Source organism: Anolis carolinensis, chromosome 4, assembly GCF_035594765.1.
Source record: "Anolis carolinensis isolate JA03-04 chromosome 4, rAnoCar3.1.pri, whole genome shotgun sequence".
Taxonomy (NCBI): Eukaryota; Metazoa; Chordata; class Lepidosauria; order Squamata; family Dactyloidae; genus Anolis; species Anolis carolinensis.
In genome coordinates, this window is record NC_085844.1 from 201,563,902 (window position 1) to 201,586,641 (window position 22,740).

Genomic DNA, 22,740 nt, shown 5'->3' on the forward strand with positions numbered 1-22,740 from the left:
CCACTCTAACAACTATCATGTCAGACTACACAGAGAAGCCATTGAAATCCACAAGCATGTGGACAACTTCAACAGAAAGGAGGAGGAAACCATGAAAATGAACAAAATCTGGCTACCAGTATTAAAAAACTCAAAAATCAGAACAGTAGATGGGAACCAACACTCTGAGGTCAGAGGAGCTCCAATGACGGCTAATGACTCTGAACAAGGGATGCCTCCCAGGCAAGAGACGAACCTTTCCAATGCTAATTAAGGTGATTAACTGCAACATTCACGCTGGCTTCCAACTGACAAAGAACTCTTCTCACACCCTGGACTCTCCACAGATATATATTAACCTTCCTTGCCTAGTTTCTCCATGCCTCACAACCTCTGAGGATGCCTACCATAGATGTGGGTGAAACGTCTGGAGAGAATACTTCTAGAACATGGCCATACAGCCCGGAATACAAACAACAACACTGTGATCCCGGCCATGAAAGCCTTCGACAACAGATCTTTTTTTTAAAAAAAAATTACAGGGAGAGAGAGTAGGGAAAGGAAAACTAACAGAAAATACTATCCCCTGGCATCACTTCTGTGCTAGAAGTGCCTGCAGATCATCACAAAGCTAAGTCCTGGGACTGTGATGCCATCAGTGGCTATTAATGGGTTGTGAGAAGGTGGCAGACCAGCAATGAGTGAGGGTCCTGCTTCTATACTGGTTTGCCACTTCCGTGTGATAAAGTCCAGATTGTTAGCCTATTTTCTTCTCTGCCTCAAAATACAGGTTGCATTATCTTTTTGCACACTGAGACATCTAGTTTACATCATCTTTTCCTGGGCGCGGGGAAGTCTGCCTTTGCCACATTCAGCAGACTTAAGATTGTGAAATCATTGGAGGCCCTTATAAAACATCACGGAAAGCCCTGGGGCAATTAACCCTCCTCTGTCAAGTTCAAAACTCTGAATAAGTATTGCCTCAGGGCAACTTACTGTAGAAGTCAGATTTCTGTGATATTTTGCCAGGACACCCATAACATTAAATTGGCTATACATAGTTTGAAAGAAAATGGCACTACAATAGAAAAAAAACCCCCTACAATATTTCAAATATTTCTGGCCCCTTGTTTTTCTATATGAGATGGTGTTGGTTTATTAATGCTGTTATACTTTAAGGAACCAAAAAATGCACAATAGAAATGAGTAATTATTTTTTAAAACCAGTAATAATAGAAATTGAGATTCCTGGTGGGAGCTGACTGATGTCTTCTCCACTATTAAAATATATAAGGATTTTCTCCAAATATACACACTGATGCATCTGAGAGATTTTACTCATCTCAATAGTGGGTGGTGGAATTTACATCCTGTACTAACCTGCGATCTGAATTAAATGGTGCAAACATTTCGTTACCTAAGGCGATACTGAGATGAGTATTAAGCTGAAAACTCCCTTGAGAATATTATTGAAAGGAAGCATATTGATACTGCAATTAAATAAGTAGGTAAATAAAAGGCAAACATGAGTCAGTGTGGGTCAGTGTTGGCAGATTAAAGCCGTAGCGTTGTATAACACGTCTGCCTCAATGGAACTTCCAAGCAAACTGGAATACACCTGGGTGTTAAGCATGTCTACAGATGTACACGCAGATCTACAAACCGAGGAAAAGGATTTAGCAATGATAATAAGGGCTGGTATTCCAAATTGCAGTTACAGATTTGTAGCCCAGAGGGACAAATCTGTAACTGTTCCATATTCAGTAACATTATGTAATTTAGCATATTTATTTATTTATTTACCACATTTCTACCCCACCTTTCTCAACCCCGGAGTGTTTGTTTCACTTTCAGAAGTACAGTAGAGTCTCGCTTATCCAACATAAACGGGCCAGCAGAATGTTAGATAAGCGAAAATGTTGGATAATAAGGAGGGATGAAGGAAAAGCCTATTAAACATAAAATTACATTATGATTTTACAAATTAAGCTCCAAAACATCATGTTTTACAACAAATTGACAGAAAAAGCAGTTCAGTGCAGGGTAACGTTGTGTAGTACTTACTGTATTTACGAATTTAGCATCAAATCATTGCAACATTTACATTGCAACAACAAAAACATTGACTACTAAAAGGCAGACTGTGTTGGATAATACAGAACATTGGATAAGTGAAGATAAGCGAGAGTCTACTGTATTAATAAAAACTACAGACTCAGAGTTTGTACTTGAATTAGGACATTTATTTGATGAAACAAACAATAATCAAAAACATTGTAGATTACACATACAATAATCTAAATTATAAAGTCACTGATTCCAAGGAATGTTGTTTCTTGCTTTTAAGCATTTCCCACTTGAAGTAATTTCCGTAAGGCAAACCTATTATATTTTCATGGAAAGAGTTGCTCAGAAAGAGTTTGCCATAACCTTTTAGGGCTGAGAGAATGTTGCTCAAAAGCAAAAAATCAAACCCTGGTCTCTCAGAATCCTTGTCGAAAACTGAAACCACTATGCCAACCATATATGTCTAAGTCTATTGCATTATTATTTTGAGATTCATTGTTCTCTTTATCCATTTCTCATCAACTGCTAAATCCAACTTCCAGAATTACCCAGCTAGCATGGGGCACAAAATACTGAACACACTTTTGAGTCTTTCGGTATTCTGGGTCAGTCACGAATTTACAAACTAAGAAACTAAAAAGTCTGGTGAGGTTAAAATAACATAATCCTAGATATGTTGTGTTGAATACTTTGTAGAAAGACCAAGACACCAAATATGTCATTAAAATGATTAGTAAACGTGTGTGTTCAATTATTTTGATTCATTTTTTTTAAAAAATCATCTAATTAATTAATATTCTCTTTTCTCAGATTAAATTCTGATTAAACTCCCTACATATTTTTTGTGTATGTAAATAGACTGGCAAGATGAGTACACACTCATGTGTACACAAGATGAGTACACTGAATAAATATAAAATGTTACAACATTTCATTAGTTTGCTAGTTACATTTCACAGGTTCATTTGTTTTTAAAAACAAAATCACACTTTTTATTTGTTTGGAATTAAGTTTTTTTCAAAATGAAATATATTTTGATCTTTATGCACTCTATTGCATCATCAGTGAAACTATTTAGGAAAATAATATAATCTAATTTAAATCTCAAGGCAATCTCAATTGATATAATTGTCTGTTCAGTTATTCTAATCACAACCTGTCTGTATGATGATTAGTGCTACGTAACTGCTTTTGCCAGTCTTTGATAGTGTTCATCACCAAGCTGTTGAGCTTCTAAGATCTATTGTTGTTGAGAGCCTCTGGGTGGGATGTTCTCAGAATTAAGCAGGAATGTGGTATAAACCATCTCGACATCCTCTTTGGAGTTCTGGAAGAACGAATAGAAATCTCAGCATTATTTCATGGGACCAGGAATAGGAGCAATAAGGCAGAGCAGGCATCGTGAGACAACACTTGAGTCAAAATCCTGCCTGGCGTACATGGATGGGACCCACACTGCAGCTGCCAAACCTTGTAGAGACTTTTTCAAGCCCCATGGCAGCTCTGCTATAGCTGTTAAATAAATGGCTGTAAAGGCGAAGAGGACAAAAGGAGATGACAAAGCAATGGGGGCTGCCTGTCATCCTACTACAGTTCATGAAAGAGAAGGGGAGAGAGAAGGACAATAACCCAATAACCTACTCTTCCTCTCGCTAGCAAACATCAGTGGAGACAAGAGCAAGTCCTTATTGCACAGTTGCTGCCTTCTCCTCTTCCTTCTGTCCAGCAACGTTAAACAACAGAGATGGATTGAGATCCATTAGGACTGAGACCGTCAGTAGCACATAAGAGCTTTGTCAAAAAATGTATGATGTAATTCTATATAGGTGAAAACTGATTCTTTTCTCCTGGTTTTTTGATGGCATGTTGTAGTGAACCTTACCTATTAGGCCTGGGATGAAGCCTGGGTAACAGTGAGTGGGGCAAGCCTCCATTTTGTTGAGGAATGCCAGGCAGCCATCTTGAGTGTAGTTAGAAAGGGGGAGTAGCTTAGAGAGAGACTCCTAGGATTGGCCAACCAGAGCAGATGGGAGGAGCCAAGTCTTAGAGTGCAGAGGAAAAAAAAGAGCTCCAGAGGGTGTTGTTTGAGGGTTTGAAGGAGAGAGTTCTGTTTTAGGGTTTGAAGAGACCAGTTCGGTTTTGGAGTTGGGAGTGTGTGTGAGAGAGAACTGAAAGCTGTGGAAACTGACAGGCTAGGTCAGGCAGTTTGGATCTCTTGAGGGGAAGATAACTCAAGGGATTGACTCTCACTATTTGGCTGGTTAATAGAAGGACTCTAGGTTAGAGTTAATTAACAACCCAGGGGAACTCATGACTATTCTCAGCAAATAGAGCGAGGGTTTTTGTGACCAATAGATAGATTGGTTGGAACTGTTTGAAACTAAGTGAAGTAACTGAAACATACAACTAAGTTAAGCTGAAGAATGTCTGTAACCGATTAACGCTTATGAACCTCTCTGAAATAATTATTTGCCTGTTTTTAAGAAAATATTTTTTTTTTATTTTCAACTTTCAAGAGCCTCCACAGTGTATATTTTCCATCAAGAAGCCTTAATAAAAGTTCCAGCAATACAACAATAAAATACCACAGAAAAGCTTCATAGTGAACATCAGTTTGGGAGTCAGGGGTAGAAACAGTGTGGGCAGGGAATGGGAGAAATTTGCCTCAGACACATTTAACAACAAAAATCCTAAAGACATTTTAGGGGCCGGGCTGTGGCGCAGCTGGCTAGTAACCAGCTGCTATAAATCACTACTGACCGAGAGGTCATGAGTTCGAAGCCCGGGTCGGGTTAAGCCTCCGACCATAAAAAAAAAAATAGCCCCAGCTTGCTGTTGACCTAGCAGCCCCAAAAGACAGTTGCATCTGTCAAGTAGGGAAAATTTAAGGTACGCTTTATGCGGAAGGCTAATTTAACTAATCTACAACACCATAAAACTGCTCACGAGGAAAAGAAGAGGAAGAACAGCCACCAATGGACGGTGAAGGAACAGCTCCCCCTGTGGCCGGAACCGTGAAGCTGGAAAGATGTTAAAAATGCCTCTGTGTCTGTCTAAAACTGAATGTTGTTTGTCTGTTGGCATTGAATGTTTGCCATATATGTGTTCATTGTAATCCGCCCTGAGTCCCCTTCGGGGTGAGAAGGGCAGAATATAAATACTGTAAATAAATAAATAAATAAAATTTTAGGTTGGTGGCAGCTACCATTTTAAAAGAAAATCTAAAATCAAACGGTATATCCTTGCCTCTCACATACGTGTGCTTGCGTGTGAGCATGAGTAGAGTGGAGTGGGTACGATATATTTGGTGTCAGTGCCTTCTTTATATTGGTGGTAGAGCTGGGATATTAAAATGATCCCCCCCTGCCTAAAGAAGGAGCCTCTCCGCTCCCCGCTCAGCCATTTTATTATACATGTGCATGGTGCCGAGGCATACTCCAGAAGATAATCAATGTCTCTTTTAGTCAGTGATGGAGTTGTACCTTGATGCTGTCTAGCTGCTATTGAGGAGCACAGGGAGATACTACAGACCTCTTTGTGGAATATTCAGTAATGTTACCCAAATGTAAGTCACCAAGCTTTGTCTTCATTCCTTTTTTTCTTGTTACATAATATAACAAAATCTGTGTGAACTGATGTCATGTTGTGAAACCCATTGTTCTACATCATGTAATTGAGAGAATAGGAACAGCGATGCCATGCCACCAAGAGTTTGTACAAGGAAGTTTGGTAAGTATTCATTCCACATGCATATGAAGTGCATACAGAAGAGCTATCCATACATAGTTTTAAAAAATACATGAGATTCATTCTTATTTTCCTCTAGACAGTTTATTTTAAAAATCCCCCAAACTCCACTTCAGTAATTACTGAAAGTTTCTCTATTTGTAGTATCACTACTTAATGGCTAATAATATTCTTCAAATGTCTAAACAATTATGACTCTATTAAGACAATTCTTCATTTTTGTGCAGAAAAACAACATTTAATAAGGATAGCAAAACTATTCAAAGGAGTTTTGGTTCTTGGAGCTTGGATACTACATAGCAAATTGCCATATAAAATGTTAATTTTTATTGGTCTTACCCTTTTTGCCTTCTTTGATTTACCAGCCTCTTTAGGACTACTGGTAGTAATGTTATAATCTGTAAAGAATGAAAGTGATTAAGTGATTGAATGTGAAAAGAACAGAAAATTCCACATATTCATTATCTCTATACCATTTAAATGTCATTACTGAATGACTGACCTTTCATCATTGCTGACAAACCCCAAGTTGCAATTAAACAATATTTAAATAAGGACATTTACCATCCTTGTCCCCTATTTGGGTCTCATGAGCTTCTGCCATGCACACATTGTCCTTTGCCCCGTATTGCCTTGCATTCTCAAAATCTGTCATGCTGATATGTGTCCTGTAGCTTCCAACGGAGACCAAATCTATAGCAAGGAGGGAAAAAAGTCAGTATAATGTTCATGTTGCCACCACTCTTCATTAGCACATGATCACATTTAAAATGTTATGACTACCTAATCTTCTTTTAAGAACTCCAATAGAAGATAATGCTATGTTTTTGGAACTACATCTGATATACCACGAACGTGATGAAATCAGTGCCTTGTCGTTAATACAAAGGCCTGCCAATAGAATGGCCTTCCAATCACTTGAGATCCCACATACAGAAACATAAAACTCTATTATCTTTGTGGTCCCACCAGTGGTCTGGGTCAAAATACAGTATGACAAGAGGGTCTGATATACTCTGTTGAATCTTTCAAATGCAAACCAATCTGGCCAAACTGAGAGTCCATCTATACAGCACCTAAAACACAGAAGTTATTGGGCTGAAAGGGGGGTGGTCACATGACACTAGTGGTAAATCCATGCTGATTTGCTGTGGCAGACATAAAAAGTGGGGTAAAAAGGTCCCTTTTATCCCGACTCCAGCTGGAAAATGTGCATATTCACATCACTGTATATTCCTGCATTTGCGAAAAACATGTAATTTCCTTCTCCCCCACCCCCAGCCCCCGGAGACTGCTTCAGCACATGTCCTCTTTTTAAAAGCCTGAAACAGCTGGTCGGGCTATGAAACGGACACACAGCTGATTTAAAGAAAGCATGAATGGAGAGCAATTAGAACTCTCTGAAACTCTTTAATTTAAGCTTTTAAATATTAAACAGGGCTTGAATGAACAATTGGGGGAAGGGAGAAATCTGACTGAAGTTTTTTTCTTCCATTATGTGCTGAACCTCATAAGCACACATGCAAATCTGCTTATATTTATATTAATCTATTCGCATGTTTGCATAGACAATCCAGGGCATAACAGGGAGATTTTTTTTAAAAAAATTAACCTTCCTTCAGATGTCCCCTGTCTGCCCTCCATCTTGTTCCGATACAGAGAAAGCCAGTGAGAACAGCAGGGGAACCAATCCCAGGACTGACAGGTCTGTGTGTGGACCTGCTCTCAGGTCCTGGGATTTTTTGTAGTCCATTTAAAACCCACGTTTTCATGCTGTCTGGAAGTGCCCTGACATACTCAAGACCTTCCCACACATTCTGCCCACTATCACCACTCTAAGGTTGCTCTATACCTTTATGATAAAAATATAAAGAGTATATGATACTCTAATGTTCTCACTGCTTATCAGGGAGATTGCCCCCAGTGCATCAAGTCAACTGACATGAGATTTTGTGGGGTTTGTTTCCTTGTTTGTTTGGGGATAGGTTTTGGGTTGCTAGCAGCAGCAGCAGCAGCTGCTGCTGCTGCTGCTGCTGCTGCTTCTTCTTCTTCTTCTTCTTTTCTTTCTTTTCTTTCTTTCTTTCTTTTTTTTGCAATTTTGTAATTTTTGGTAAGAAATTCAAAAGAGGGTCTTTAACAAAAAAAAACCTGAGTTTTGTGCAAAAAATATTGTGCAAAAATGTTTTGATGAAAACACAATCAATTTTGTGCCAATTCTTCCTGCATTTTTAAAAAGAAGTTTTTAAATGTAAAAGATAGCAACAACAGACCTTCCTTCTGATCATGCAAGCTAAGGATTTTATCAGAAGCAGTTTTAAAAATCAGATGTTTGCTTCTGGTTCGTCTTTTTTACTATCTGCTAAAAGCCACAGAAATGGCAAAGGGAACTCTGGAATTGTAATTGCAGGAATGAAACAATATTAGCTCAGTCTATTTATAATTTAGCAATAGGTATAAAATTGAGAATTAAATCCCATTTAGGACTCACCTGAATGCTTGAAAAGCCTGAATTTCACAACAAAAAAGGCAGTGGCAAGAAGCACAAGTATGATTCCAAGTGGGAGTAAAACGGAAAGAAGAATTGTGGAGTGTTTACTTTCTTTATGGCTGGAAAAAAGTTGAATGGACTTAGTATAGAATTTATAATGATGCACATGTTACTTCATACTTACCAATATTCTTCAGAAGAGCAGCAGGCTGGTGCAAAGAACAAAGATGAATGACATGAGAAGTTCAGAATCTTTTCCCTACCTAAAAAATGTTTTACTCCTAGCAAGTTCTGGAATCAAAACTAATGAAGCAGTAAAGAAGTTACAGGGAACTCCTGGCTTGAAGGAGAAGCTGCCATGACCAGGGTAGCAGACGGGAATTGCTCCGCACATTTCCTTCAGCTTCCAGATTACATATTATAGTGCCAGAATCTTCCCATGTGATCTTGGGGATTCTGAGAGTTACAGTCCAACTAGTAATTTTTCCAAACTTTCAGCCATATGGTATATTTGAATTTAAAACTATAGCATACTTCTATGCAGTTCAAGCAGTTACATATTTACATGGGATCAGCACCATTTCATCTCCTTTGTCTCTCACCAAGTATAAATGGTTAATTAACTTGTTGATCCCCAGGCTTTAACAATATGTGATTACTGCTTCTTTCAGATTTTTTTTTGTTTCATTATATATAGTACCATCCTTGGACCCCTTCAAGGCTTTTACAGTGGATTACCTGTCGGCTGGAATATCATCGTTGACTTTCTTGTTGGCATTGTTTAAAGGAATGTTCCTATTTTGAGAAACCACATCACTGGGTTCCTCGTTGGGTCTCGAAGGTTCTTCAGCATTTCGAAGTACTATGTAGAAGTATTTGGATAATTAACATTCAGCAGAACATCAGAATACAAAAGGCAAAAGAGGGAGAAAAGAGACAGAGAATCAGTAACTTGTGCCTAATATCAAGGACAATAATAAGAACTTGGACGTAACTAACTATAGTAATGAGTGACTTGTCATTAAGTACTTTTTCAAACAAGGAAGATATAGCCAAAGTTTCATTATGATTGTAATGCAAGAAAAATAACTTATGGTAATTCGTTTTTGTTTGTGTGTACCTGTAACTTGGGGGGGGGGGGTGTGTGTGTTATTATTGTTTTTGCTGTTGTGTGCCTTCTGGCATATGGTGAACTTAAGGTAGACCTATTACAGGGTTTTTTTCACAACATTTGTTTAGAGGGGTTTTTCCTTTACCTTCCCCTGAGGCTAGAGAATATGACTGATCAAGGATCAACCTGTGGGTTTTCATGGCTGAGCAGAGATTTTAATCCTGGTGTCCAGAATCACAGCCCAACACCCAAACCACTAAACCATGCTGGACTTACTCTCAGAAAAGGATATATAAGAGTTCCACCTAGTTTGTTAACAGAATATGGGGAAATCCACTGCCTTTTGCTGGTAGCTTTTTCTCACTCAATATAGCCAAGTCCACATGCAAAATATATATTTTAAACAATGCAACTTAAAAATCATTTGGAGAGGGGATTACAGAGGATTACATATTGTTACACCATTTTATTGTTCAGCTCACTATAATCAAAGAAAGATAAAGAACAAGATGCATATCTCACATATTATATGGCCAGTGTGTAGAGTTAACACCCCCAATCCACCTGTTTAAAAGTGGGCAGCGTAAAGAGTATAACCTTGCATGTTGTTCCTCTGATCAAAACTGAGACTCACCTCCTTGCACTTGCAGATACGTTGCATATGTTTCTCCATAATGGCCTCCCTTTCGGACTCCACACCAATACCATCCTTGATCTGATAGGGACGTTTGGTCAAAATTCAGAGACAAAATCCTACTGCCTTTATCACAGCTAACTACTAAGCCAGCCTGGGATTCTTCAGATGCGATAAGAGGTTCACATCCAGTGTTCTTCCACTTGCACCAGTATTTCTCATAATCAGCATATTTGCATGGGTAAGTGCATGTTATAGTCAGTGGAGAGCCAGCAACAGCATGTATTTCATTATCTACTGATAAACTGGGTTGTCCTGTTTCTGAAGAGAGAGAAGGAAATGAATGTAAAATGCATAATAATTTCAAATAGGCAGAGAACCTAATCATTAATTTCAGTAAAACTAATGGCTTGTTCAAACATCACATTGATTGTTTCACTCACTGTCACTTTCCTCTGGTCAATATCGCATATCACAACCATATTATTACTTTGATGGTTTCACTCACTGTCACTTTTCTCTGGCCAAAATCACATACCTCCACTAATCATAATTATGTTGATGGAAGTAGTGATTCTAAGATCTGAGCACTAAAACTCATGGTTATGTGGAGGGTAGGGGCAGATATTGTTTGGGATGTTTAGATCATATTAGGAAGGAACCTCTCCCTGCTGCCCTGATAGTCTTCTCTTTTGCTCCCTGCTCAAAAAAATGCAAATCAAGATTTAAAGGTTATGTCTATTTTGGTCTTGTATGTGGGTTATATGCATTAATAGGAAATAAATTCATTTGAAAACAGGTCATCATATTTAGAATTGAGGCATGTGTTGGGCTGATTCATTTCAGTATTTGACAAAAGAAATGTAAATCTAAGAAACAAGAAACTTGGTTTGGTACCTTGCACAATCTTCAATTCTGTGGATGATATCCTTTCCTGCTCTCCACTTGTCATACACCAATAGAATCCTTCATCTCCATTATGCAGTTGGTTCAATATGATGGTATAAGTGCCATTCTCTGGACTATTATGCATCACTATCCTTCCCTCATAGTCATCCCGCACATCTCCTAAGTTGTTTATTAAGACGGTACACTCATTTTCTTTCCATTTGCACCAAGATTTGATTGTGGTGTTCTCTTTTGGTTCATAATGACATTCAACAGATACTGAACCACCTTGGACTCCATTTAGTATTGGTTGTTGTTTGGAAACCAAAACCTCTAGATAGAAGTAAAGAGTATGGAAATACATGATTAATAATTATGTTGCTGTTGTTTATTCGTTCAGTCGCTTCCAACTCTTTGTGACCTCATGGACCAGCCCACACCATAACTATATTTATACTATATTAGAGTATAACACAAATGTATGAATGTGAACAATTAAACAGATCCTTGGTATGAAACCTGACAAATTTAAGATAACTAGAGCTTGGCTGTTACCCACCTTCATACACATGTATATCCAATTTCTTGGTTTCTCCTTCTGCCCCATAGTTCCCAGTTCCACAGAGGTATAATCCTGAATCTTGCTTCTGTAGTTGAGTCATAATGATATTGAATGAGCCAGGAATTTGCAGGTTGCTTAACAGAACTCTTCCTTTATAAAATTGGTCAATATTTCCATCTGTGTCAATTATAGTGACACAAGTGTACTTTGTCATCTTGCACAGGTAATTCCTACCACTTGCTCTTGCACCAAAGGCACAGGTTATAGTCACAGATCCATGCTGTTCAGCATAAAAGAGCTGAGCTTCTTCAGGTAATATGGAACCTGGTATAATGATATTAACAATCATTACTAGCTGCATCTTTCATTTTACTATCCCATATTGCACTGCATTCTTTTACATACTTTATCACAATGTTTCTGTGATAAATTATTTACATGTTTAATGGTTTCACATCTAATTATTTATATATTTGATAAAAATGATCTCTTTAGGAATCTCCAGGCCCTCCAGCACAACTCTATGGTCAAATTCTGGCAGAAGCTGACCATAGAATCACATTGGAGGTAAAACGTGGATAGCAATTTTACCAGTTTCATTGGGGGAGGGGGGTCCTGCACCATTAACCTTAGTGAGCATGGAAGGCCTACTGTGCTATGAGTCCATATCTAATGAAATGTAACCATTCCATCAGGTAGCACCTGTTTATGCTGTATTGAGGTATAGCAGGTCTGCACATCTCATAATACTACTACCAGGTCTGCATCAATTTCTGATATAATTATCTATGTATCTATGTACAAATCAGGAAATATATTGAGATACTGGTGACCCTCCTTACATAATTTGTTGGCTTCAGACTCACAATATGTCCAGATTTGTGTAAAGATGCCAAACGTTCCAGAATAAATTAATAAATAACCTAAATAGATAATGTGAAATTACTGTCCTGCCTTTTATTTGGACTCACAGGGCTTGACTGCACTAACCAAAAAACCCTTCTGTCTTTACAATGGACAGTGATTTGCAGTGAGTATCCTGCCTTTTCTGGGTTTAATTTTACTTTGGAACTTATCACATGGATGAGGTCCAGCACCATGATTCACCAGCCCCCATGGTAAATCATGGTGGCAGCGGGGCAATCCAGGGTCCCAGCTGCTAGCTGACGCTTCCCCATCTCACCTGGGAAGGCGTCGCTGCTCCGCCAAAGCCCAGCTGTTCCTTGTGGAACAAAGGATGGCTTGTGTGTAGGCGGCGGCCCCCAGCTCACCACCATAATTCGCCATACGTTGTTTGATGGGCAGCATGGGGCTCCATGAGTGAACTGGAGTAGAAGTATCCTAGGACATTTCAATTGCCCATTCTGATAAAACTGTTTGTCCTATTTTAAGAAAAGTTAAAGGATACTCTAGATAGCTGCATCATGTCTGATTCAACACAATTTGCTGTCATTGTATGCTGCCATTGCACTCTGTCAAAGGTTTCAGTTGTTGCAGGTGCCACTGCTAATGTCAGAACAGAGTATCCATGTGACCAGCAAGAAGGGAGGGAAGGTCATCTCAGGAGTGCCTCATTCTGTCATTAACAGAAGTATCCACAACAGTCAGTACCTCAGGTAGGCCTCTGTGGCTTCCAGGAGCAGTGGTGACATGAAGGCAGTGATACTCCAGTGGGGCTGATAAAGTCCCAGGCCACCTGGACAATGTCCCTGGATTCAATACATTAGTTCTGAATTTTGGGCTGCCTTGTAGACAAATTTACACTTGGCTAATATATCCAATGTAGACATGAACTGAGACTACCTCACTTTACCAATGTTTCGAATGAAGTTTCCTTCTAACAAAAAATTGATACAGCAGACCTGCCCTCCCCAACCCAGTGCTTTCCAGGTGAAATGAAGATCAATTCCAATTCTCCCCAACTACCATGCTGAGTTAGGCTGACTAAGGATGGTGGGATTTATCGTACAACACCTCTGGAAGACGCCAGGTTTAGGAAGGATGTAACAGATTTAATTTAGCTGAAGGTCTTTCAAGCCAACATTGAAGCATTAACATTTTAATGTCTGAACATTATTCCAACATTGGATAGTACAGAAAATAAGATAATATTATATGTTTGTACCTGCAGAAACATCTAGCTTGACTCTGAAGGAAAGTCCTTTGTCATTTAAACCGACGCCACATTTGTAGGGTCCCATGTCTCTTCTTACCAGATTTGATATTTCTATGGTGAATAATCCATTCTCTGGATAGTCTATTATTGAAGTTCTACCTTCAAAACCTCTAGCTACATATCCATTAGAGGAAATGATAGTAGAGCAATGTTGTGTTGACTCCTTGCACCAGTATTTCCTGGAATGTCTATTCACACTCGTACGAGGGTAGAAGCATTTCACGGTAACAGAGCCTCCAACCAACCCAGTCACCTGCTTTGGTCCAAAAATGGGACTTGAATTTGAAACTAAGGAAGGAAAAAGAAAACGTCACCAAAGATGAGATCTAAAATTACAGAAATAGTCAAATTATTTCAATCAGATCTTCAATCAGACTGAACCCAGTTCTTGTAGATGCTATGCAAAAGTAATATGTGATCTGTTTATCTGCTCTGACCTACAGTATGGTATATATCTATAGAATCTCCATGGGGGGGGGGGGGCAGGGAGAGAGAAAGATTTGAATGCAAATTTATGTACCTCACTAATAAGCTTATATTGTTCATTTGCCTTTTCTATTCAAGAAGTAACTGTTTATGGTGCAGCTTGACACATGTATTCAAAAATATCATAGGCATATAATTCCAAGTAACATCTAATACTATTCTGCCAAATTTATCACTGCCTCCTTAAATTAGTTACAGACATTCTATTTAAACAAAGTCAGAGTTGATATCTGTAAATTCCATAAATCCAGTTGTTGATCTTGATAAGAGTAGACTCACCAAATGAACAGAATGTATGTAAATACTGACTTACAAAGCTACCATCAAGGCCAAGTTTGTTGTTATGTGCCTTCAAGCCATTTCCAGCTTATGGAGATCCTAAAGCAAACCCAACATGGAGCTGAGTATATGACCTAGCCAATATTGCCCAGTGGATGCAGAGTCATAGTTTAATGCTGAAACCACTACACCACACTAGCTGGGACAAATAATTACCATAAAAGGAATTTCATGACAGCTGCCCACAGTCAGAGATAGTGATCTTCTTGCTTAGCAATTTTAGTCAAAAAAGGTCACCCCCCCCCCCCAGCATCTGTGCCAATTTATCCACAAATCAATGTGATTAGGATACCCTGACTTTTATTTAACAATGAACCATCCCTTCTCTGAATAAAGTGGCTAAAGAGAAGAGCAAAGGACATCCTAAGAGAACTTAAAAGAAGCACTGACCCGCCTCTACTTTCTCCAGTATGGTGGCCTTCATGAATGCCTGGGCAAGGACATGGTAGTGGTCACCAGGGCATTGTGCTTTACCTTCTTTCTGGAAGGACTCTTGACGTATCCATGGGTCATATAAAAATCCATAATGTGGTCTTAAAACCTGCCCTTGACTTATACATGAGGTCAACATATAGATGAGTGTATATGTCAGATCTATTTTGGTTCCCTCTTTATGATACATGCAGGCCTGTAGCGAGGGGGCGGGTTTAGGGGTTCAAACCCCCCCCCCCAAATTTTTCAGGTTATAAAAAAACCTGGTTTACTCATGAATTTTAACTGGTTAACCAAATCCCCATGCTAAGTCTATGAGACACAAAACATTAAGAGTCCCTCCAGGCACTATCTCAAGCAGATATTGACAGGTTTGTAGCGGGGAGGGGTGTGTGCTAGGAGTTAACCCCCCCCCCCCGAAATTTTCAAAACCCCTCCCGAATTTTTTTTCTGGCTACGGCCCTGGATACATGAGATTGACATGTACACAGATGAATGCATATTATACTGTTATGGGTTTGTTTTGTTGTAAGTGACTATGGATTGTTCAACATCAACATTTATAAATGTTTCAGTTTACAGTCTGCAGAGATGAGTGCTTGGTGCTTTTAGTTTCCCTAGCGGTTGCTGAAATACTCACTTGCAGATTCAGCTTGCACAATGGTTAACAACAAGATGAGACTCCGGAAAGCCATTTTCATGAAATGGTCCTATATTTGTGATCCAGGTTCCTTGCATATACTGAAACAAATAAATATATCTGTAAAATAAAGAAGACTATCTTATGCTTATGTACACAGAGAAAGATGAAACAGGCAAAATGGGAAGGGGGGAGGGGGAAGAGAGAGAATAAGAAGTCTTCAATCAGCCAAATAACCTGGAAGTATATCCCACCAAAATCCTAAAGATAAAAAATAGGAATCATGAGCACATTTGAAGGCATCTCAGCTTTACCTGGAGAAAATGAAAGTGTTCTATGGGAACAGTCTTCATTTTGCAGTCTTCTAGATCAGAAGCCTAAAAGATCAAGGCTTGATGTTCTGCTTATTTTAAAATGATAGATGTACGATACAGTCAAAAACTGGGAGTTTACTTTTGAGAGGAATTAATATGAAGATGTGTGAAGTTGATTTTGGCAGGCTGATGTGTTAGGATCCACAATATCATCCTACTACTGCTTTGTTATGGATGACTTCAGCATGTTATTATATACATTCTTCACAAAAATAACTCGCCAGTTCCTCATATAGACTGGATAGGGAGGAACGATCCACTTTTCACTTTTGTATAATCCTAATTCATATTGGGTTGCTATGGGCTTTCCAGGCTGTATGTCCATGTTCCAGAAGTATTAGGAGAGAATGCTTCTGGAACATGGCCATACAGCCTAGAAAACTCACTGCAACCCACTGATGCCAGCCATGAACGCCTTTGACAACACTAATTCATGTTTTCCTTGTTTAAATCTAATCCTACTTTCTTAATGAATGCTGTAAATTTCTGTTTTTGTAAACATATAATAAAACTTATAAGGTACATGTAGCAAAAGCACACATCACTGCTCTGAAAAAGTATCTACTTGCTATAAGCTGATGATTCTGCTGAGCATATTATGATGTGTTAAAAATACTTGCCCTATACACTCTTGAAAAGCAGGGCTTTTTAACAATCTCATTAAAACTATAGAGAAAGCTGGGTTTTGGAGGGGGGAAAAACAGGGAACTTGAGGTCCTCTATAGGTCTTGGTCTACAATAAACCCTAGTTACCATGGTCAGGAGACATGAATTTGGGGAGTCCAAACAATTGGAGGGCCTAGGTTGTCTATCCCTACTTTGAAACTTCCTCAAGGTTATTGCTTCTGGGTGATCTGGAAATAAACTTATCAGCTATAAAGTTTGAACAAAAAACAATTGAAATATTTTGGGGATTGGAATGCCAAAAGACTCGCTCCAACTGTTACGTACCCACCAGGTATATAGCTGCCTATCATTATCTTCACCACCATCACAATATCAAAGAAGTTAATATATTTATTAATGCTGTCTTGAGTGTTGGAAGAACTCAACATATTTCCTCCAAGGAAACATCACACCAACCAAGATTAAGGAGACAGAGTCTAACTTTACACTCACAGAATTATATGAAAATTATGCATTAATAAAATGCAACAGGGTCAATCAAATGTACAAATAAATGTGAAACGTAATGTGCAGTGCCCATTTGCATGGGTGCACTGTGGCACTACATGTACAACCAGGGCCGGCCCCACTATAGAGGCCACCTGACGCTGCCGCCTCGGGCGCAGGTCCGGGGGGGCGCCGTCAGGCTGGGCGGGAGGCGGGGCACCGCCCTGACGGTGCCCCGCCTCCCGCCCAGTGCACCCTGGCCCGTCTGGCCTTTTCTAGCTGGCCAGACTGCAGCGGAGGTCCCTCCAGGCCGAAATCGCTAGAAAAGGCCAGACGGGCGAGCGGGAGTAGCGTGGGAGGCGGGGACAACTCTGGCGCCGCTGCCCCCGCCCAGCGTGCCCTGGCCCCGCCTCCCACGCAGCGTGGGAGGTGGGGCCAGGGCACGCTGGGTGGGGGGCGGGGCCAACTCTGGCCCCGCCTCCCGCACTATTCGCCCTGGCCCCGCCTCCCACGCTGCGTGGGAGGCGGGGCCAGGGCACGCTGGGCGGGGCCAGGGCACGGGAGGCGGGGCCGGTGGCGGGGGCGCTTTTCAGCACCCCCGCTTCACAATCAAAATTATCTCCGGCCGGCCCTGTGTACAACCACAATCTTCAGCTGAAAATTGTATTTTCCACTGAACAAAAATGTCCACTCATTCCTGAAGGATAACTCACACAGATAAGTCATTAACAGAATACCAGTTATGAGCACTGTAAGGAGGGCAAGTATTATTACATGTGTTACAGATGGCGAATAAATTGTCTGCTTATAGTTTGATTAAATCTGCTTCATGAATTTGCGTCTAGGTTTAGTGGTGCATACAAAACGGCAGCCTTTGCATATCATCTGCACCAGAAATGCTCTCTTGCTTAGTAAGGGAGCCAATGCTTTGCATTTAAAAGGAAATGGAAAGGATCAGTTCCTCAAATCAGTGAAAAAAATGCCAGACAGGGAGATGGAAGAAGTTCCCAGAACAAACAGAACTTTTCCTTTTCACTCAGCAATGATATTCAAATGGACTTCCTCTGGTGGGTTAAAATAAACGTTGTTAAACATCATTTGTCTGTTCTACGTTCATCAAATTATTCGTTAATTGGTTCAAGGTTGGAGACAATAAATGCTTTACATGGCATTTAGACATTGAATGGACCAGCGTTTTCCTTGTGTGGTAATGAGCCGATCTGAACCACTAGTGGGCAGTGGTCATGTATAAATGTGTACTCTCAAGGATTATAAGAAGTTTTTCCAACTACAGTAGAGTCTCACTTATCCAACGTTCTGGATTATCCAACGCATTTTTGTAGTCAATGTTTTCAATACATCGTGATATTTTGGTGCTAAATTCGTAAATACAGTAATTACTACATAGCATTACTGTGTATTGAACTACTTTTTCTGTCAAATTTGTTGTATAGCATGATGTTTTGGTGCTTAATTTGTAAAATCATAATCTAATTTGATGTTTAATAGGCTTTTCCTTAATCCCTCCTTATTATCCAACATATTCACTTATCCAACATTCTGCCGGCCCGTTTATGTTGGATAAGTGAGACTCTACTGTATTTTAATTTTGATGCTTAGGTATGCAGAATCCATTTTTCCAGATTTCATATAATGTGGGATTAGGGTTCTTACATGGAGACAAAAACATCAGAGCTGGAACTGGTGCATTGTTGCCGTCTCATTTCTTTTGGATTATTGCTATCCTGAGGTCCTTAAACATAATGGAAAAGAATATGACTGTATTCTCAAATCAACATATAAATTTTTGGCCAGGGCCTGTTAGTGTCTTACTCCTATGTCATTCATATTAGCATGCCAAAATAAAATTTGATTGATCAATTAGATTTATGCTGATTCTGTAATGCGCAGGATCAGAACCTCAGAGCCTCCCAGTGTTTCAGCAGCTTTGGAGTGTCTTGAAATATGGATCTAAAATCCACCTCCCCCTCCTCCCCCCCCCCCCCCCCCAGCCTGCACACACTGCTCATCCAATGTATACTACTTTCACTCCCTTCTGTATTTCAGGGGTTGATACCAAAAAGGAGTAAATGTCTCCACAAATAGCATATCCAGTTCTAATGTGGTTATGCATACAACTACCAACAGAGTATTCTTCAAATATCTCCCCAGTGTTAGCTTTTATAGTCCACCCCTTTACACCCCCTAGAAAAGATTGGTCCTTGCTTCCTTTTACTTACAATTCTGAGGAAGAAAGGGGACAGTATTCTAAGTACCTCACTAGCTGCCAGAAAACACTCCTTAAAATCCTGACAAGGTTTCTGTTCTAAATTTGCAGCATATCTAACCTTTACTCCTCATCACTTATCAGGAAAAAATAACAAGGATCAGAGAGCAGTGTTTATCTTAGATTTTATCCTCAACGACTGCTTAAGATCATGAAACTTGCCAGTACCACAAGCCTTTGGCATTCTTCAAAACAAGGGACCTTGGTAAGAAATCTGGAGTGCAAATCAAAATTGTTAAGGAGTTAGTCAGGAATCAGTTACGGTACCTAACCAAAATGAGTTCATATCTGCAGAGGCAGATGAACTGCAAACTAAAGCACTGAAGACACTTTCTGAAGTGGTCACTCTTGGAAATATCTGCCATGATTTTTGAGAAATATTAAAGAACAAGTGAGGTGTCAAAGAACTGGAAAAAGGCAAACATTGCCATTCTCTATTTAAAAAAGGGCAAAAAATAAGATTTGGAAACTACAAACCAGTTAGCCTTACTCCAATACCACAAAAATATTAGTCCAGATTATAGAGGAGTTTGTTTCCAAGATGGCAATGCAATGATCAGTAGGAACAAGCATGGGTTTGTCAAGAACAAATCTTGCCATCTTTTTTTCCCCACTAGTTCAGTTGATGGAGAGAATGCCATGGATGTCATTTCTCTGGACTTCAGCGAAGTGCTTAATAGGGTCCCTCATCGTGTTTTGATAAGCAAACTGATTAAACATGGTAGAGATGGGAACATTGTCAAATGGAGTAATAATTGTTGGGGAAACCATGCTCAAAGAATTGTTATCAATTGTTATGAACTTTGCTTCAAACTGGAAAGAGGTCTCAAGCGGAGTTCTTCAAAGTTTTGTCCTAGAGCCATTACTCTTCAACATTTTTATCAATGGTTTAGATGACAGTGAAGGAATCCTAATCAAGTTTGGGGATAACACAGTGCTGTGAAGGGTGGCTAACAGAAATAGAAAACTGGACAGAAACCAGTAAAATGAAATTCAGTAGAGACAAATGCAAAATTCTACATTTAGACCACAAAAACCAAATGCATAGCTATAAGGTGAAATGCATGGCTCAGCAGTACTACTTGCAAAAAGGACTTTGGGATTACTAGAGTCATATAATCACAGAGTTGGAAGAGACCACAAGGGTCATCCAGTTCAACCCTCTGCCATGCAGGAAGACACAATCAAAGTACCCCCTCCCAACAGATGGCCATCTAGTCTCTGCTTAAGAACTTCCAGAGAATGAGACTCTCTGCTCTGAGGCAGTACACGCTCACTTCCACACTGCCCTATATTCCAGGATCTGATCCCAGATTGTCTGCTTTAAACTAGATTATATGAGTCTCCACTGCCAGATAATCTGGAATAATCAGATAATCTGGGATCAGATCCTGGGATATGGGGGCAGTGTGGAAGGGGCCTGAGAAGTGACATTATTAGGTTCTTTAAAACATCAAGGTCTGTCATAGAGATGAGGGTGAAGGCCTGTTCTCTGCTACCTGCCTTGAAGTTGAAGGAGAGTAGATTTCAATTGAACATTACAAGGAACTTCTTGATCATGAGAGCAGTCCAGCAAGGGAACCACTTGCCTAGGGAGATTTTGAGGTCTCCTTCTCTGGATGTCTTCAAAAAGGGACTTAACAGCTATCTGCTGGGGGTGCTTTAGTTGGAGAACCTGCATTTAGAAGAGGATTGGACTCATTGGACAGCTTCATGGTTCTATTGCTCTTTAACTATCTATAACAGTGTTTTTCAACCTGTGGGTCTCCAGATGTTTTGGTCTTCAACTCCCAGAAATCCTAACAGCTGGTAAACTAACTGCGATTTCTGGGAGTTGTAGGCCAAAACACCTGGGGACCCACAGGTTGAGAGCCACTGATCTATAATAAGCATATCCCAAGGAATATGTCTTCCTTGTAAGCTTCTAGATGCAAACCTTTCCTGATATTAGGTCAGAGAAATCAATGTTGATCTATACCACTCTGGAATAGATTGGAAATTACTTAGGATTTCATCAATTAATGGCTATATTCCTGGGCTGTGAGAGGTTTGGATCGGGCATTTTGTCATAATATGCCTCTTCTCTTGCTCGGTCCCTTCCCAGCCCTCAATTTGGCCCTTCTGCAAGTTTATCTCAACTGGTGAAGTAATTGTGCAGAGTAGTGCCAATGTAACAATCTCCTCTCCTACATTTTGTCACTATTTCAGTGGTAGCAGAACAAATAATCCTTTAAGAGCTTGCCCTGATGGATCCTCAAGATAGGATACTGTGGGCCAACTTGTCTACAGAGACTATCCATGAAATCATGTCATGACTGGTTGATATGATCACCTTAACTGGTGGTCTCCATGACTACCTTGACTACATTCTGGTGAGGTCTGCTATCTGCTGTACTGCTATAGTTTCATCTATGCATTGACAACAAGGTTCTCCAGGACAGCATCAAACAAAAACAGCATCCCCAGCCAGAAGGGAAGTGTGGCTTCACATTGTGGCCATGGTGGTTCTTTTGGCTGTGGATTGAAGAGCAATTTGCTCCACACACATCTACACTACCTAAGACAAAGTTCTCACCTTGGGAGGGTCGGATCTTGTCCAGATTACCCCTGTACATGTAATGAGACATGCCTGCCAAGTATTTATTTCATCCAGGAAATACTCATGTTTGTTAAAACTATAGTGAATGCCAAGTGAGCACTGTGTAAATAGCATGAAGCATTCATTCTCTGGGCATCAAGTGATGGACTTTGTTGTACAGGGTAATTCCCGGCAAAGAAAATCTTCTGTTTCCTCCTTTGGATAAAAGATGCTTTGTTGATCTTTCTTTCTGCAAAGTTGCTCAATGGCTTCTTGGTTTAGGGTACTAATTAACTCCTGGGCTATGAGAAAAATGCTCTTGCAGTTTCTGAGCCTAATGTAAACCAACACTATCACATCTCAAGGCTGAAATAAAACAAAGAAGATGGCCTTTGTTTTAGAAACTAACAAACCAAGGACTTTTGTCTGTTTGGAAACATGGAGCCTTTCTCCAACTGATCAAAAAGGTCTTTCTCACTACAGACTCTACAGACTGAATCAAGATTGCTGGGCAAAGTCTTCGTAGTGTCCTTTCCCACTCTAATTTTCAATGATTGAAAAACAGCTGGCTCAGCTATACACAGTCTATACAAAGATGGACTTGTTGATTAGGATTGCCTAGTCCAACTGATAGTACCTCCCCATGATATTGGCAATGGTCTTACTGAGTTACTTGGATTTTTTCTTTGATTCAAGTAACTCAGGGATGAAAAAGTTCCAGAGTTTTGGGGGCCATGGGTGTATCTACACAGTTTGGCACTACTTTAATGTCATTGTTCAATATGGAATCCTGTGATTTGTAGTTTGGTGAGGCACCAACACTCTTTGGCACAAAAGAC

The 22,740-nt window shown here is 39.8% G+C and overlaps 1 protein-coding gene across 3 annotated transcripts in view; it reads right to left on the reverse strand.

Moving 5' to 3' along the window:
- Positions 1 to 2,200: 2,200 nt before the first annotated feature.
- The window catches only part of pigr (polymeric immunoglobulin receptor), a 28,022-nt gene continuing 7,482 nt past the window's right edge, over positions 2,201 to 22,740 (reverse strand). Inside the window, exons 2-12 of one of the 3 annotated variants that reach the window (XM_062978600.1) lie at positions 18,711 to 18,789; positions 15,550 to 15,650; positions 13,602 to 13,940; positions 11,474 to 11,800; positions 10,924 to 11,247; positions 10,027 to 10,347; positions 9,020 to 9,143; positions 8,282 to 8,400; positions 6,358 to 6,486; positions 6,133 to 6,191; positions 2,201 to 3,373 (exon numbers count right to left, since the gene is read on the reverse strand). In XM_062978600.1, coding sequence (XP_062834670.1) covers positions 3,287 to 3,373; positions 6,133 to 6,191; positions 6,358 to 6,486; positions 8,282 to 8,400; positions 9,020 to 9,143; positions 10,027 to 10,347; positions 10,924 to 11,247; positions 11,474 to 11,800; positions 13,602 to 13,940; positions 15,550 to 15,610 — 1,890 coding nt within the window. In that variant the 5' untranslated portion in view covers positions 15,611 to 15,650; positions 18,711 to 18,789 and the 3' untranslated portion in view covers positions 2,201 to 3,286. Of the gene's footprint in view, positions 3,374 to 6,132; positions 6,192 to 6,357; positions 6,487 to 8,281; positions 8,401 to 9,019; positions 9,144 to 10,026; positions 10,348 to 10,923; positions 11,248 to 11,473; positions 11,801 to 13,601; positions 13,941 to 15,549; positions 15,670 to 18,710; positions 18,790 to 22,740 lie in introns of all 3 variants that reach the window. The other 2 variants (XM_062978598.1, XM_062978599.1) reach the window with 2 other exon arrangements.